At 35.8% G+C, this 17,239-nt stretch overlaps 3 protein-coding genes across 7 annotated transcripts in view; 1 reads left to right on the top strand and 2 right to left on the bottom strand.

Moving 5' to 3' along the window:
* Nucleotides 1-2,474, top strand: part of LOC107700019 (signal-transducing adaptor protein 1-like) — a 16,501-nt gene extending 14,027 nt beyond the window's left edge. For 2 of the 5 annotated variants that reach the window (XM_016501521.1, XM_016501511.1), the window contains exons 10-15: nucleotides 584-676; nucleotides 850-915; nucleotides 1,046-1,111; nucleotides 1,292-1,348; nucleotides 1,597-1,713; nucleotides 1,852-2,474. In XM_016501521.1, the coding sequence (XP_016357007.1) occupies nucleotides 584-676; nucleotides 850-915; nucleotides 1,046-1,111; nucleotides 1,292-1,348; nucleotides 1,597-1,713; nucleotides 1,852-1,895 (443 nt within the window). In that variant the 3' untranslated portion in view covers nucleotides 1,896-2,474. The remainder of the gene's footprint in view (nucleotides 1-583; nucleotides 677-849; nucleotides 916-1,045; nucleotides 1,112-1,291; nucleotides 1,349-1,596; nucleotides 1,714-1,851) is intronic. The other 3 variants (XM_016501529.1, XM_016501546.1, XM_016501537.1) reach the window with 3 other exon arrangements.
* Nucleotides 2,475-3,300: 826 nt separating this feature from the next.
* Nucleotides 3,301-14,484, bottom strand: LOC107700007 (fibronectin type III and SPRY domain-containing protein 1-like). Its single transcript, XM_016501484.1, has 13 exons — nucleotides 14,367-14,484; nucleotides 12,573-12,668; nucleotides 12,219-12,350; nucleotides 10,887-10,988; nucleotides 9,711-9,733; nucleotides 9,248-9,369; nucleotides 8,251-8,460; nucleotides 8,067-8,165; nucleotides 6,798-6,951; nucleotides 6,442-6,524; nucleotides 6,087-6,338; nucleotides 5,126-5,214; nucleotides 3,301-4,204 (listed from the first exon to the last, which is right to left on the bottom strand). The coding sequence occupies exons 1-13, from the start codon at nucleotides 14,379-14,381 to the stop codon at nucleotides 4,094-4,096; spliced, it is 1,488 nt and encodes a 495-aa protein (XP_016356970.1). The 5' UTR covers nucleotides 14,382-14,484; the 3' UTR covers nucleotides 3,301-4,093.
* Nucleotides 14,485-15,687: 1,203 nt separating this feature from the next.
* LOC107700684 (coiled-coil domain-containing protein 181-like) overlaps nucleotides 15,688-17,239 on the bottom strand; it is a 10,575-nt gene continuing 9,023 nt past the window's right edge. Inside the window, exons 5-6 of the mRNA XM_016502425.1 lie at nucleotides 16,360-16,517; nucleotides 15,688-16,254 (exon numbers count right to left, since the gene is read on the bottom strand). Coding sequence (XP_016357911.1) covers nucleotides 16,083-16,254; nucleotides 16,360-16,517 — 330 coding nt within the window. The 3' untranslated portion in view covers nucleotides 15,688-16,082. The remainder of the gene's footprint in view (nucleotides 16,255-16,359; nucleotides 16,518-17,239) is intronic.

Genomic DNA, 17,239 nt, shown 5'->3' with positions numbered 1-17,239 from the left:
TGATAAAACTTTCATGGACTTCTACATTAACTGTTCCCTCCTGGTGGAATGACCTGCCCAGCTCAATCCAAGCAGCTTAATATTTTCAAGAAACGGCTGAAAACACATCTCTTTCATCTTCATTTGACCCTCTAACTCTAGCACTCTCTATTCTAATGCTACTTCTAATTTGATCTCTTTTTATTAAAAAACTTGACCCTCTAACATTTGTGCACTCTATTCTATTTCTATTCCAACTACTTGTTTTATTTATAAAGAAAGAAGAGCCTTTAACACTTGCATTCTCTATGGTTTCTCTATTCTTTCTACTTATTTTCTTTGTATTATAAATAATGACCTTCTAACACTTGCATTATCTATTCTTTTTCTGTTCTATTGACTTGTTTTATTTTTATTTATTATAAAATCAAAATAAGCAAACAAACAAAAAAAAACTTGCTATGAATACTGTTAGGCGAAGCCCCGCCCCTGTCCCCACCCACGAACCCCGCCCCTTACTGTCCTCTTTTTGAAAAACTAAAATATGGTCACCCTAAGTTTAATAGGCCCGATTTATACTATTCCTATTTTTGTTCTCTTTCAGCATTTGCTGAGACCGAAAATGAGAATGGTGAGAGAAATGTGCATTGTCCCAAATGCCCTTCGCCTACTCCTCCAATGCCACCCCCAAAACCAGGTAATACATCTTTAAATCATCTTCAAGCGCAAATACATACTGTCAGTGAACGTATCTATCATTTAAAACATACTGTATTGGGTTTAATGAGTGTCTTAAACTGAACTTAAACTGTCAGCTTTACTTTTAGAAGACATGTAAAGTAATGGAACTCTTTTGATTTGCATGTTTAGTCCCAAGGAATCAAAGATTCCAGTCAGAAGCAAACACACATGAAAGCACCTACCTCAATGTCTCAGGTAAGTCCTTATACACTTCAAAGTATCTGTGAATTTAGGGTTTCACAGTTCCTTAGCTTTTTTTGAATATTTTATTGTGTTTGTAATGCATGTTGTTGATCCTCGATTACTGTATGTTTGTGTTTTCCAGATGTTGGAGAGTATGAGGTGGATCAGGCAGCAAGTCCTCCACCTCCTGTCCTGCCACATCTTCCAGGTAACAACAATAGCCCAATGTCCCACATTTCTAAATGAAAATGAATTTTCCATTCCAGCATTTTTTGTTCGTTTACACTTCATTTCATTGTTCTTGTTTGATATTTACATTAACAGAGTAATAAATGCTGTAAAAAATAGTTAATTACTGGATCATTCTGATGATGGTATTTTGTTTTAGCAGGACGATATTTACCACATCAGAATTCAGTGTCTCCAGAATTAAACAGTAGTTCAGGTGAATTGATTTTGAGAGATTGTTATCTGGGCTGAAATCATATGGGTGAGGGTGTTGCAATGATGAACTGCTTTATACCTTTAGTCAGAACAAGTTTGACGTCTCTTTGATGCTACTACTAAACACTTAGTCCAAATAAATGTCCCAGCGCTTTGATCACTTCCCTAATACCATTTGGCAGATCTGTGGATTTACTAATAATTTCAATGAAAAGCAGAGGCATCTTAATGTTTTCTGTTTTAATGTAGATGGTGAAAGAAAAGCTTTGGTACCTCCTGGCTACTCTAAAACAACTTCCCGAAGCAACAGTTTGTCAAGCATGCCTAAGAATATTCCCAAGAGTGAGCGGCAACATGTTGACATACGTAAGAACACGTTCTTGTTTTTGTGCCACTATTTAACTCTTAAGTCTTTTACTTTCAAATCAGAACAATATTTCCTGCTTCTGATATCTGCAATTACTCCAACAAATCCATAACTCACTGTGGTTTTGTGCTTAACAGATGAGCTCCAAGAGGTTCTTAATAGGAGACGAAACCAGGAATAAATGTAATCTCAGCAAGATTTCATTGTGGAACGAGGAATCATTCCTTAGTATTAAGCTCGTCTTAAATCTATACTATACAGCTTTACTCGCCTGAACACTGTATCTGTGATATTTGCCCACTGCTGTTCAGTTGGATCCACAAATAGGCCCTTGAATCAAATTTTCTTTATTGATCCTTTCAGCGTTATGATGTATTAGTTATCACAATCATTTATTAGACAAACATATCGATCATCATGTGTTGCATTGCATAGCTGCTGACTGTAAATCACTACTGCTGTTTGTGAAGTTATTTAGATGAAAAGTCACATTTAAATATTTTGTCTTCAATTCCTGTGTGTCAGATAGCTGGTCTATGTCTCCGTTCTCTGTCTCTGATCATAAAAATATCAAGCTTGCTATAATCACAAATGGTTGTTGATAATATGTTGATCTATATTGTGACTTTACTATGTGGGGAAGTTGCAGGTCTTCTTTCTCCAGATCTGAGAAACAGATCAAACAAATGTTGTTTTTCTGTTCCTGTTAAAACGTGTTTTATACTATATATTTTGAGAATACATTGATCATGGGAAAAACGTACCCTGTGTCACAATTTCTTCCTTGTGTGGATGTGCAAGACAATAAGTATGTTTGGCATTGGTTTTATTGACGTAACAGGTAGTGTAATAGTACAGTTTTACAGGTTGACTTTCGTTTCAAACAGTAATGTTTAAAATGTTCAGGTGTTTGACTAAAAGCATTGCAGATTATATTAAGATTAGCCAACAATCAAAATTCTGTCATTAATTACACACACTCGTGTTGTTCTAAAACTGTATGACTTTGTTTTCCAATTCAAGTACCATGTGGAGCTTTCAAGCTTTAAAAATAATTCAAAAGCAGCATAAAAACAGTCCATACATCTTGTTCGTTATATTTTAAGTCTTTTGAAGTCATTTGATAGCTTTGTGTGATAAACAGTCTGAAATTAAATGTTCACTTTCAATTTAAAAAAAAAATTGCTCTCTTAATGAAAGTAGTAGCGATGTCTGATTCATAAATGAATCATTCTTTTGAGTCGGCTCTTTTCAATGAATCAGTCAATCCAATTCAGCCATGAATCAGACTGATTTGGTTCTGGAGTTCAAATGTCTCACTGACTAATTGCAATGGTTTGAATTAACAGTTCACTGGAAGGGAAGATTATCAATATCTATTGACTTAAATCGCAGTTTCTTACCCAAAACTACCAAATGACTTCATAAACTTTGGAATATATGGAGGACTTTTATGACAATTATATATCTTTTATATCCTTTATTAAGCTTGAAAGCTCTAGCATTTTTTTAAATTTCTTTTGTGTTCCACAGAAACAGAGTCAGTTTTGGAAAAACATATGACAGAATTTTCAGTTTTGGGTGAATATCCCTCAGCAATGTGGCAAAAAAAAAATCACTGTCTTCTGTAATCTGTAATTGCAGCTAGCATACAAAAAAAGTGATGTTTGGTAAATATTTGCATCAAGAACACTGAAAAGTACCTTTCTGGGTGACAGTTTATGAACATGGACATACACACACACACCACTGACTGCACAACCAAATGGTTTGTTAAACCTGCCTCCTTCCTCCTCAGATGCTGGAACTGCGGAATTAATACATTCTATAAAAGGCATTTGATTTCTATGATTAAGCTTAAGATTATTGTGCTATTCTGATACTATACATTTAAAATGTTTACGGAAGCAGCTACTGTAGCAGAATTCGAGGCATATAATTAAAGACATTCAGTGTGTAAACAATACAGTTTCGTTTGAGACTTCAAACAATAACACCAACATGCTGCTGTTGCACTGAAATAACTTCAAATGTGGCTCAAATACTGTGATTTGAATGAACAAATGCTACAAAAAAACATAACACAACTTTTGGCCCTAGTGATATGCACATGAACTCAAGGCTATTAAAGCTTTTAGCATGTTGAAATAGAGTAATACCACATCATGTCTCAATTCAGGACACTGAAAGGCACAGGATCCAGATCAGTGAGCTAAAAGGAATGAGGAAAGCAAACTAGAGCAGCTCTCCCCCTGGGCTGGGAAGACATACTGATGATAGAAAGAGCCTCCAGGCTCTGTTGTGCCAGTGTTATGTCAGGGTTGCCAGATGTTCTCCAAACCTGTGTGTACGTGTAGCAGTTCTAGAGTGAAGTATGATTTAAGTAAGGCTGGCATTAGAGCTGCTTGTATTACTGTTTCGCTTCTGACCGCTCAGCACGATGCTGGGTACCTGAAGGCCCGTCTGCACTGAGAAACTCCCATTCCACACCTATAGGGGGCGAAAGAGAATTTCAGTGTCACCACTATTAAACTTCTGACAACTCTTGCAGTCTTTATTTAAAAAACATTTTCTCTGAAAGTTTGAGTTAGAATCGTTTGTAAGTGCACTAAAGGTGGACTAGTGAGTCGATGAGTTTTCCCGTTCAGTGTGATGACATTTTATGTCCTCGGCAACCTCTGTAGTCCCATGTAGCTACTTGTTAGTAAAAGCTTCAAAATGACAAGGGGGTATTACTGATGTATTTTGTTGTAGAATAAAACGGGGAAATATATTGAGCTTGTGATAACCACAAAACTTATTTCAGGCTTTTAGCCAAAAAAGGTTTTCATGTTTTGGCCTACAAAAAATGTCATCCTAACAGAACTCTACTTGCATAAAAGTCTCAGCACTGTCAAAATAAATGTCCCGTTTCTGACACTTATCACCCAAACAGAAAAACTTATCAATCAGTAAGGCAGATTGTATGTTAGTCTAACTTGATACTGTGTAAGTTTGTAGGTCACTTTGGATAAAAATGTCTGGTGGTAAACAAATAAATGTAGACTTTTTCTTGTACATTTTTTCTTATTTTTTTAGTAAGTTAGTTAAAGTTGCACTGCATTTGAAGCACCGCTCTTACAAGCACACATATCCAGACAAACATGTTGTGATTTGCGTATTTTTTTATTTTTTGCAGCAATCTGTGCCATGACTGCATTTTTATGATGGTGCCAAGTTAAAAATAGACCTGCATTCTTTCCATTCCATTGCACTCCACTTAGATGTTTTTGAATGCAAGAATGCATCTTACGCAAAGGACTCTGAAACACATCTGTTTAGCTTAATTATAGCCGACTAGCATGTTCAAAATATCCCTAATTTATGTGTGATTAAATTGTTAAATACAAAGTGAGCTGTATTATATCTTACCATAAAGGCTGGTATAACAGGCTGCTGGAACTTGGTTCTGAAGGTATGAAGGAGAGTTTTGGTTCTAGAGTTGTAAAAAGACAATGTGCCTGAAAGGGAAGAGGAAAAACAAGAACAAACTAGTTAACAAGTAACTAATTAGTGGTTGACCGATATGCATTCATATGATGCGATTTCAAATTTTCCTTTATCTTTGAAGTGTTACAAGCTCTTGGTGCATAAAGATAGCTGGCCAATCACAGCACACCTTGCTTTTCAGACCAATGAGCTTTGTAAAAATCGACGCGTTTCAGAAAGGCGGGGTATAGAGGAGAAACAATAACGTACAGTATGTGGAAAATAATGTGTTTTTTTAACCTTAAACCGCATAAACACATTTCATTACACCAAATACAAAAAATAATGTTCTTTTTAGCAACATCATATGACCCCTTTAAAGAGCAGGGTGATTGATGGCCAATGTAAAGATATACAATATCATGCAATTTAATTTCATTTAAAGATACAAATGACACATGCTGCAATTAAATTAATGTTTACAAATTATTTACCAAATAAAAAAAAAAATGTGAAAAATAAATATGAAAAACTGTAAAATAAACATATTTATACTTTATAGAGCAACTTATTGATTCTATAATCAGATTTTAGTATTTTTCACAATTAAAGAAAAATAGTGACTATTTGTTCGCACAAAAGTCCTGGCACTGTCAAAATAAAAGTCCAACTTCTGACACAAACAGAAAAACTCAGCTAATGCCAATAATTAAAAAAGCCAAATACTGCCCATAGCAATATATCTGTCAACCACTATATTAAATATACAATCTGTGACTGCTGCAACCAGTCGGTTCTCACACAGCCAACATCATCCATTTGCTTTTACCATAGCTAACAAGTTAGTTTCATCATTACTGTGGCACTATTTTACTAATTTTGTCATATTTATAGCTTAACTCACCTTCTTCGTAGTTGCAGTAAATGCCGATGCGGTCGGGAAAGGGGCAGTCCAGTGTTCTGGCTTTATTATTGTGCTTGGCTGTGAGGCTCTGCTGAAGCCAGTTGTTAAGGTGGATGCACCAGGAAGCGTTACTCTTCCCCAGCTGATCAAAGCGACTTAGAGACCGCAAAGCGACTCCTGCCGCAAACACCTTACTCTCCTTATCAAACCGTACCTCCCAGTAATGCTGCCCTGCATCGATCATGGTGTCTCCTGGACATTGGAGAGAATTTGGGGAGTTTTTGAATGAACACTCTCAAAGTTGAGGGTTCTTCAGTGTCTTGTAGCTCAATGCAATATGTTTGTGTTGACTCACCTAAGACAGTGTAGGACTCTGCTGTGAAGCGGTCCCGGCCCACTCTAGCAGATGGAGCTCTTTTGGGGGACATCATGGCTGTCCTGAGGGAGAAAACAAAATTATAAGATTGGACAAGCAGGGCAGTTTTCTGGCTTAAGGCTGGGTGAACATTCCAGCAAAGGCTGCTTTTGGCATACAATTTAGCCAATGACAGCATATGTAAAGAGGCCATGTTGAACATCTGCTTTCTGTCTACTATAGTCAGCTAGGAGAAGCAATCAACAAATTTATTTAATGGAAACAGCTGTTTAGGGGCAATCCTGTCTGTGTACAGCCCTTTGTAAGTGTCCTAACATAGTAGGTGTGACTCTGACCTGGCAGGAGAATGCATAGGAGAGCTGGTCCTGTTCTTCTCCTTACGGATGTCCTGGACGGCTACCTTCCCACCGCTGCTGTCCCATTCCACGCTGAGATCCTCCACCTTCAGGTTCTGATGGGCTGAACCTGCGTCCAGTTTAAAGACGAATGCTGGAAGCAAATGACAAGGGAGACTTAAAGGTAAGAGGTTAAGTTTATTTTTCTAAAAAATAACGTTATTTTTCATGTTTTCCATGTTTTCAGCACTTCCCAAATAATCTCGGCCTGCACGAGGTAAAAAAAAAAAAAAAATTGTGATTTTATTGTTTTTTAATTAATTGATAATTATTATTATTATTTCTATTATTTTACCAAATAAAAATATTAAACAAAATAAGAAAGATTACTTTTGTAATATTTTACTGTAAAATAAAAAGTATTTCCGAAAATAAAATAAAGAAAAATTGTAATTGTAATTTCAGTTCAGTATAACTTTTGTAAATTATATAAGTATATTGATATAACAATTGTAATTGTACTGTTGAACTGTAAAAGAAAATTATTATTACATTATTTTTCATAAGTAGCTGCTTGCACGTAAAAGAACACAGTGCTGTGCTTCACTTTGAACCATGTAGCGCTTATATCTATTAAATTAAATAACAGCCTTTGCGATCTGATAATCATGTATTGCAGTTTCACTTTATTTTAATTAATTGTGCAGCCCTATATATTTCCATAATTTAAAAAATTGAAATTGCATGATCGGCCAATTAATCAAATTAAATCACGATTAATCACATAATCTAAATATAGACAATTTTAAACAATTATTATGCATTGAATAGGCATTCAATGGATAGGTAAGGGGGCATTATTACTTGCTTATATTCTTACTGTTATTTTAGAATTAATTACACTAAATTAACATTAACATATTAATAAAAAAAAACACTTGACCCTCTAACACTTGCACTCTTCTATTGTCCTCATTTGCAAGTCGCCTTGGATAAAAGCGTCTGCTAAATGACTAAATGTAATGTGATTTAATGTAATTAACATAGATTAACATTAAATTGACAGCCCTAACTTTTATTTCACAAAAGGGCAGACGTACTACAGCAGTGGTCTCTAAATCAGGCTTTAACAGACTGTTTAGTAGGTGCTTTTATAGTGCTTTGTAACTTCTGTTAGACTCTTCTCTCTGTGCAGAGAAGAAACTTCATGCCTCATTACCTTCTGTGTGTGTGTGTGTGTGTGTGTGTGTGTGTGTAAGTGCAACTTACCATGTGTTTCTAGAGTAACCAGCTCTGAGAATTCACCCGCCACAGCTTTATTGCATGCCTTCACTCTGAAGGTCATGTAACGCGTGTCAAAACGAAGGCCTGAAAAACAAATGGCATCATGGTCACAACTTTATCTAAAACTACTCAAGAAAAGATCACTTGCAAAACAAATATCAACGCTTACCCGTGAGAGTGTACTCAGTCTCTTTTATCCCTTCCATCACCATCCAGGGGTAGTCTTCTCGAGCCCGAGGAGGACCTTCATGATTTGTTCTCCGATATTCCAGGATGTAGTGGTCGATTTTGGAGTCGGGTTCAGGTAAGGTCCACACCACTGTGACTGTGTTATCAAATACCAGGCTTTCAGCCACGTGAATTTCAGGTGTAGCAGGCACTAAAGGTGAGAGGAACAGAGATATCTGATACCGGAGACCTTTGTTCAGAGATACCAGCCAAAGCCTAACATTTTCATGAGTCCCAATAATCCGAAACATGAGACATGGAAATTCTGAAATTATCGTCATTCAAAATGTAAATAACAAATGTAAACAATCTATATAGGTGTATAATTTTATATTATTATAACTTTTTTATTTGATCCAGTAAAAGAGAGATAATGAAGTCATAAAAATGTAAACTAATTCGGTCACAATATAATCAACCAACACTGGAAGCACCCACTCGTGACACACTTGTTTTTTGCTTATTGTCAGATTGTGCCATGGTTATATATGGGAATTCTGAAATTATTATAGTTGTTAAACGTGAATAATGTTTATAATTTATTATATTAATTTTAATACAATTATTATAATTTATTCATTGATTAATTTAAAATTAAATTTGATAAAATTTTATCACAAATGCAATCCTATTACCCAGCCTCAGGTTGAATTTAGGGATTACTTGCACAATGTTTAGTTAAAAACATAGAGTGTTTACATGTACAACAAAAACCAGTTTGAACAGTTACAAGAAAATCTGTCAGCATTATTGTGAAATTTTGGAAGTATTGTATTTTTCTGTTCTTGACGTCAAAGCTGTTACACCATCAGATATATTGACACTCCACACATTGGCATGACACCAATAAAACCGTTTACATGCAAAATAGGCAGAAATCTATCATTTGGGCTTTGCTTAAACCGTTCATGACATTTCCTTGTTGATGATACACCGACCTGGAAGAAATGTGATGGCCTGTAGCATATTTCTTTCCTGAGTGAAGTCCACCATCATGTGATTCATACTGTCACTGGCCTTTGCTTTCAGAGACAGACGAAATGCTGGAGCCATAGTCACACTGCAGACACACAGACCCACAATAAACATTCACAGTCAGTCTACAAAGACAATAAAACTCATCTGACAGACTGAGAACAGTAATGTGGGAATGTCCTGAAGGAAAGCGTCAATGAGGGCACAGTAAATCACTCCATGCATATACACACGCACACACCTGGGGAGTCAGACGAAATGAAAATGAGCCAAACATCACTAATAAAATTACTAGAATTTTGCTAAAAAAAAAGATGAAATGAGTTAATGATAAAATGAATGAACTTTCAGGAGGAGTGTTTGAAGATGTTCGACACTGTGCATTGAACTCAATCAAAGATCTAAATATGGACATCTGTACAGTACCTATCCTTTATCTCTTTGGCGGCCTGCAGCAGAGAGGAAAGAGAAAAAGAAGAAGGGACAGAGAGAGAGATAGGGAGCGAGAGAACTGAGTCTCAACAAAACACAATACATCAGTCATACCAGCACGTGTTAGCACGAAAAGCCAGCAGCATCTGACACAATTTGCCACTTTGTTAGAGAAAGCAACAGCAGTGCCAAAATGTTGTAAACAAACAATCAAATAACTATCATTAAGTCAATTTTTGAGGACAAGTCTCCTAAAAGCAATTGTAAAAATATCATTTCATTCAAATGTGTATCAAAAAAGATAATTGGTTGAAACACCATAAAGTCATTAAAGGGGTCCTATTATTCTTTTTACACTTTCAACTTCCTTTAATGCATTATGTTGCTGTTTGAGCATGAAAAAGATATGCAAAGTCCACTCTTTAGGGAGTTATTCTCTATATCAGTAAACAAGCACTGTTTCTGAACTCCCTCAAATGCCTCGATTGTAATAGTTTTCTTCCCGAGTTTCACAATTTGAGTTGAATTACTGAAATAAATGAACTTTTCCACGACATTCTAATTTATTGAGATGCACCTGTACATACATGTCACAATAGCCCTCATTTAAATCATTCCCGCCCAAGGCATAAACAGAAAAATATGAAGGGACGAGGCCTGGTTGAGTTGCAATAGTAGTGTGTTGTCGCCATATCCAAGAGACACCACTTCACCGATCTAATACAACGATACACGTGTGATTTCTTCCCCAACTGTTTACATTCACAGACATTACCAACATTAAGTGAACTTGTGTGCTTTTTTGTGTGACATGAAAGAGAACTCACGCAACGTGCCATCTGACCGCTGGCTTTCTGTGCACTCAGAAAACCGTATATCGGGAGTTTACATTGACAAGGCTTTAAACACATGAAGATGTTTTGTTTGTTTTTGCTGATGTATCCAATGCATGAGCTGTGAAGACACTGCCCTCTTCTGAAAAGGGGGCAGGGAGCAGCAGCATGGAATAATAAATGATCCGAGGCATTTGGAGCTGAAACTTCACAGACACATTCTGGGGACACGTGAGACTTACAGTATATCTTGTAAAGCATAATAGGAGCCCTTTAAGTGTAAATAGATGAGTCATTTAGTTGTAACAGTGTTGTAAAGATTCCAAGTGGGCGGTACCTGAGTGAAGCTGTCATTCTCAGATGAGCAGAGCGTCTGATTGGCTAATTCCAGCAGCTCCTCTGAGCTCTCTAGGGCTTTGGTGCATGCACTCAGCTGACTCTGAAAAGACCATCACAACAATAATATCACTGGACAATTACATAATCTGGTTGAAGTTTAATAAATGATTACATAACTCTACTCATCTATTGTAACTATATCAACTTTTGGACTTTTGGTAGTCTTATAAACTTATCTAGCAGTGTGCTAAATTGTTGTAGCTTTGTTGTATTTTGCATACTGCTGTTTTTCTCTGTACTAGAGGCTTAACTTTATTTGCATTTGATTTGAATAGTTTGCTACATTACTACAATTGGTTTGTCACCTGTTCTAGTAATTGCCATTGTCAAAATGTGTTTTCATGTAATCGATGTACACTACTGTTCAAAAGTCAGGGGTCTGAAAGATTTTTTTATTAAAAAAAAAAAAAGAATACTTTTATTCAGCAAGGATGCAATAAAAATGGATCAAAAGTGACAGTAAAGAAATTTATGCTGCAAAAGATACCGAGATATTAATTTTTGCCCGTATCGCCCAGACTATAGCCTTGGGGAACATAAGAGACAGACTTTTTTCAAAAGCATTAAGAATCTTACAGATCCCAAACTTTTGAAAGGCAGAGTAAATACAAAAATTCTGAAAGGTAATCATATATCATGTAGTATATAATAACTACAAACAGAAGGAAAAAACATGAGTGGATAATGAAAATAGAAAAAAGTCAGCACACCTAGTTACAGTTGCGGAAAACAGTTATATTTTGTAAAAATACAAACATTTAATAACAGCCTATCACACAGGTGACGTTTTGAGCACGCAGGCTCTTCATCAGGATTTTGTTTTTGCAAAAACATGCAGATAAAATGGTTAACATCAATATTTTCACATTGTAACTTCAGGGTCACACACTTAGTCACGAGGAAGTGCTTTGAAATCATATTCTTCCAAAGAAGTAAAGAAACGAAGATTGTAATGACAGATGTCACTCAGTCACAGAGGTAAAGAGGTAAAATGCTTTGTTTCAGATGTACAGGGATACAATGGATGCAATCTGGATTATTCACACACACACACACACACACACACGCAGACACTGTAATCCTCAAGGATTTCTTATTATCCTTCTCTTAACATTACACATCTAAGTCATGCACAAGCTCTAAAGCCGTCTCACTCAACCTTTTATTGATATATCTGATCATTTAGTCTAGCAAATATAAAACATTTGAATTAATTTAGGAAGAATGTGTTAACCTGTATTATGGCTAGGGATCCTCACAGCACTCTTACCTGTAGCTCATATGTGCGACTGGCTCTTTCCCGTTTGATTTGTGTGACCATGCCCTCTTTCAGTTCATCCAGGACAGCATGCAGAGAACTAAACTCTGACTCCAGATCCTCCTGCACTCGGTTTGAATTCACCTGCAATCACCATGAATGCAGAGTTAAAGCTGGATTGTCTCCTCCTGCTTAAGATGGTATTGCTGTTGCAAATTGCTGGTTTAGTGAAACGTGTCTGGACAAACACTGTGCTTGCAACATATTTGGGTCATCTGAGACCTGACAAAGACATTTCCTCATTCATCAAACAGTTCAATACGTAAATGTGAGTAAAAAGAGCAGAAGGCCTGCTGTGGTGTTTACCTCTAGGTTCTCTAGACTCTGCTTTAGACAGCAGATGAAATTCTGAATTTCCTCATTCTTCAGAGCCAACGTAGTGATAATCTTCCTCAGTGACTCCTGAAACAGTTTATAAATGCATTTCTGATTTCACATGCATGAGTCATATAAAGCCAAAACTTAATCAAAACAATAACAGGTTGACAATGGCAACACGTGCAGGGAGAGGCCTGTCTCACAAAGCAGATTCATTAAGGTGATAGTTATATTAGAATTGTATCATTGCTTTATGTTAGCTTTTATTATAGCATATAAAGATCAATTATATTTTTACAATTTTGTCTTTAAATGAAAATAGTATAAATATATTATAAATATTATATAGAATATATAACACTTTTTAAATATTTTATTACTCTGCTTACTGTACATGTTTTTAAGCTCATTGCATATAAATATCACACAAGCTATATTTTGACCATTTCACGCTTTCAATTTAAATAATATTATTATACACGTTTTTTAAGTTCATGACATATAAAGAACACATATTATGAGCAATTATATTTGGACAATTTTATGCCTTTAAACAATGTAAATATATTATAGAAATTATATCAAATGAATATATACAATTTTTACAGCTTTTATTACTGTGCTTACTGCACATGTTTTTTAAGCTCATCACATATAAAGATCACATACAAACAATGATATATATTTTTTTATTTTATGCTTTAGAATATAACAAATTTTAAAACTTGTATAACTATGCTATTACTGTACATGTTTTCTGAGCAAATAGTGTAACTATATATATGGAAAATATATTTGTTATATTATTTGGTTTGTTAAGTTATTAGTAAATGAATTGCATGATGGCTGGTCATGTGATCTTGACATGCCAGTGCTAATGATGGAGCAACCTGCTTCATGAAGAATAATTACTTTTTTTAGAAGACTGATATGACTGGAATAATTTTAATATTTCTCAAAAGCGGTATTTTCACAAAAGAAAACAAATACAATTTAATTAGCAATAAATTACTTAGTGCACCTTTAACACAATTTGTTAGATGTCATTATATGATACTTTCCCATCGACGTTATTGTTTCCTTGTCTATTTTAGAGTGTTTCATGGGAAGACAAGCGCAGACTGCAGACTAGTAAAGCACGTTAGACAGATGAAGGAGAGTGAGCTGATATTACTGTCGCTCACATAGGGTTGACCAGAAATGTCCTGTTTCATTCTCATCTCATCCAGGCCACTTGTTCTGAACTTCTGGATCAAGTCACTGATGATGAGCCACACAGAAGCGGCTTTATATCCGGGGCGCCTCCCTGAAGCCAGAAGCTTGTAACAATACAGGCCGGTACGGGGTTGCCCCGCACCAAAATTTTCTCTGGCCTGTGGGTATTCATCTATGACTATACTGAAATATTATTTCCTCCCTTCACAGCAATTCCTGTAATGAATATTTGAAAATAATACTCGTTGCGCGTTACAGAGCTGTGAGAGCCGGGGCGGTTTCTGGTGATTCACATTGGCTGTTGTTAATCAACTTAAGGAAATCTTCACCTACAGGCCTACATCATGCATTTAAATACCGTGCATATCCTAACCGTACGAAGTTGTTACTTTCAGACTGTCCTTTATAAGGACACATATCCACTAACACAATGGGCGGAGGACGTGACAAGTGAAGCTACAAGCTAACGGTATTTCGGATTTAGTATCTCTTTCACGCAGCATCCTCTTTCTTTTTCATCAAAAGCGCGTCATTCGTAATTTCTCTATAACGGCGGTTGCTTCTTACCTTCTGGTCGTCCATGCTGTCCGCATGCAGCACCTGTTAAAGATATTCTCAGGATATTTAACCTAGGTCGTCCGCTACAGCGCTCCTCCGCTGGTACTGATGTTGCTATGGGGCATTGCATCCCTCCACAACTCATTAGCGGCGAAGTGAGTTCTGCGCAGGCGCACGACAAGGATGCTGGGCAATGTGGTTTCCTAATTTATCTTCGCCACAAATGTGCAACTGTTCACTGTTATTAATTGTCATGTACATTTTTGAAACAAAATATGAACCTCAAATGTGAACTTTTGTTGCCAGTAAACACTCGTATGTCATATGTTGAAAATATATTTGTCTCAATATGTTGAACGATATATAGCCTACCTGTCAAAAGTTTGGAATAATTACAATCATTTTGAAAAGAGTCTCTTAAGCTTAAGGATGCATTTATTTGATCAAAAATAAAGTAAAAAAAAAAAGCAACTGAAGGATCATGAGACACTGAAGACTCCAGGAATGGCTGCTAAAAATCACCTTTGTTATCACAGAAATCAACTGCATTCTTTTAAATTGTAATATTACTGTTTTTACTGTATTTTTCAGCAAATAAATGCAGCTTTGGTGAGCATAAGTGACCTCTTTCAGAAACCTTAAACAAATCTTAATTATTCCAAACCTTTTATTGGTAGTGTACATATAATGATATTTCAAGGCTTTTTTGTTTTATTTATTTTAAATTTTGTATTTGTTTTTATATTTTAAGGAGGGTTTTGGTACGGTTGTGGAATTAATGATCATGTGCAAAACTAATCTTATTTTTATATGTCTTGATTTCTTTAAATATGTGAAACATTTAACTTAAGTACAGAAAAAAAAACATCTTCACAAACACAGGATGATACACATCAGACCAGAACCAACTATTTTCATTAACATTCAGATTATGGTTTAATTTGAATGAATGTATAAGGCAAAGTGTATATATATATATATATATATATATATATATTTTACTTTTCATTATTTTAAACGCACTTGTACCATCCCTAGATTTTATTTTAATGATCCTGCAATTATTAAAATATTTTAAAAGTACATATATTCCATATGGTTTCTCAGTTAATATAAGGTCATAAAGATGCATGCAAAAATAATGATAAAAGAAATGCCATTTAAAATAGTTTTAGCTGAAGTATAAACCTTTTCCAAAGCATTTTATGTCAACTGCCCACATACAGATCATTGATCAGAAGCTTTGGGCCTGAACTGCTGCTTTAATATTGTTCCTGCTGCAGACTGCAATAGCTGTGTAGCACACTAGTGCCCGCAGTGGACACGTGGCAAATCTACAGGATAGCCAGCTAAACAAAAAATGAGAATATCTGGTGATTCAGCAGTTACGCGAAATATTAAATCATCATGGAGTAGCAATTATTTTAAGTGCCTAAAGCTGTTGGAACAGGGATATCCACTCAAGCACCTGTTTGATCTCTGTATTTTGAAAAAGGACGAATGGAAAATTAATAAAAGAGAGCTCCTGTTTGTGTTCCTAACCACATGTTCTTTCATCCACTGTATCATGGAGATGAGACAACATAACTTTAAGAAGTTCAATAGAACAGTAACCATAGATACAGATGAATGGATGACTCTTGAAGCAGTAAGCACTGTGATTGCAGAATTGGAGGAACTTCAGACCCTGGTTTTAACAATGGTCACGTGTACATTATGAGTTGATCAGTAGCGGTATCCATAGGGGTCACTGAATCGGAAGGGTTTGATCTCATTGACAGTGCAGTGGAGGTCATGCATGCGTCTTGCTCTGCGCTCTTCCAGCATGAGTCTGCGTGAGCACTCTCGAGCTGCCTGCTGTTCTGCTCTTTTCTCTGTACGCTTTCGTTTCAGCCACCTATTGTACAACAGAGCAAGAGGGAAATGCTTTCACATTGGTTTTAAATACAATTCTCCATCTGTTTCCTGATTTTAGAAGAATAATATATGGTGCTGAACTCACTGTCTGAAGGCCTTCTCACTCTCCTCTCGGCTGTGCAGGCAAAAGCCACTCTCCTTTTCCAGTCTCTTCATCTCCTCTATCTGCTTGTCTTTGAACTGCTGTTCCTGTTTCTTTTGGAACCAATTTTTAAAGGCCTCCTCTGGGTCACCACAGTCCCTCTGGCAGAACGACAAAAGCAATTAATTCCATTAATAAGCCAATAATAAATTACACACACACACACACACACACATATATATATATATATATCCTCCTGACTACCAGCTACGGAGTTTTGTCCACTGTAGAGGACATTATGTTTTAGCGATTTCTCTGAGACGTTACATGTCAGTTTTAAATCTGGATGTCCTGTACAGAGCACATTCAGGGCTTTTCAGAGATACCAAATGATTGGATGTTTCACCATGACCACTCCCTCTCCTTGGTCTTTAAAAATGGCTGACATTCATTTAGTGATCAAATGCAACACCCTAATGGAAATATGATAATATTTTGTAATTATCATTTAAATCTGACTAATTGACAAATTGTTTGTCATAAATCAACATCTCAGGAAAATGTTATGGGGTTTCAAATCAAAATATGACCTTCTGTTATGAAACAGGACATCAATTTCATACATGTCCACTGTAGAGGACACCAGGACTTAAAGCATGTTTATTACACATTTTGGGAGACACAACAAATGAATAGAGAAAAAAAATATATCAATATTCCTATTAAATATTAGATATTATTATGAAAATCTTGCTAATTATTACTCCCATTATTATCAACTTTCATAACATAGTTGAGAATCATCTTTATCAGAATCAGAAAGAGCTTTATTGCCAAGTATGTTTGCACATACAAGGAATTTGTTATAGTGTCACAAGCTTCC

This window comes from Sinocyclocheilus anshuiensis, unplaced genomic scaffold (assembly GCF_001515605.1).
Source record: "Sinocyclocheilus anshuiensis isolate Anshui unplaced genomic scaffold, SAMN03320099.WGS_v1.1 scaffold477, whole genome shotgun sequence".
NCBI lineage: Eukaryota > Metazoa > Chordata > Actinopteri > Cypriniformes > Cyprinidae > Sinocyclocheilus > Sinocyclocheilus anshuiensis.
The sequence above is the reverse complement of the archived record's forward strand: the minus strand, read 5'-3'. Positions and strand labels throughout refer to the sequence as shown.

Coding starts and splice junctions, on each gene's coding strand:
- LOC107700007 (XM_016501484.1), bottom strand. Junction 9,370..9,710: donor GCCAAAGAGATAAAGGATAG/GTACTGTACAGA, acceptor GTGTGTCTGCAG/TGTGACTATGGCTCCAGCAT. Junction 4,205..5,125: donor CTGTTATACCAGCCTTTATG/GTAAGATATAAT, acceptor CGCCCCCTATAG/GTGTGGAATGGGAGTTTCTC.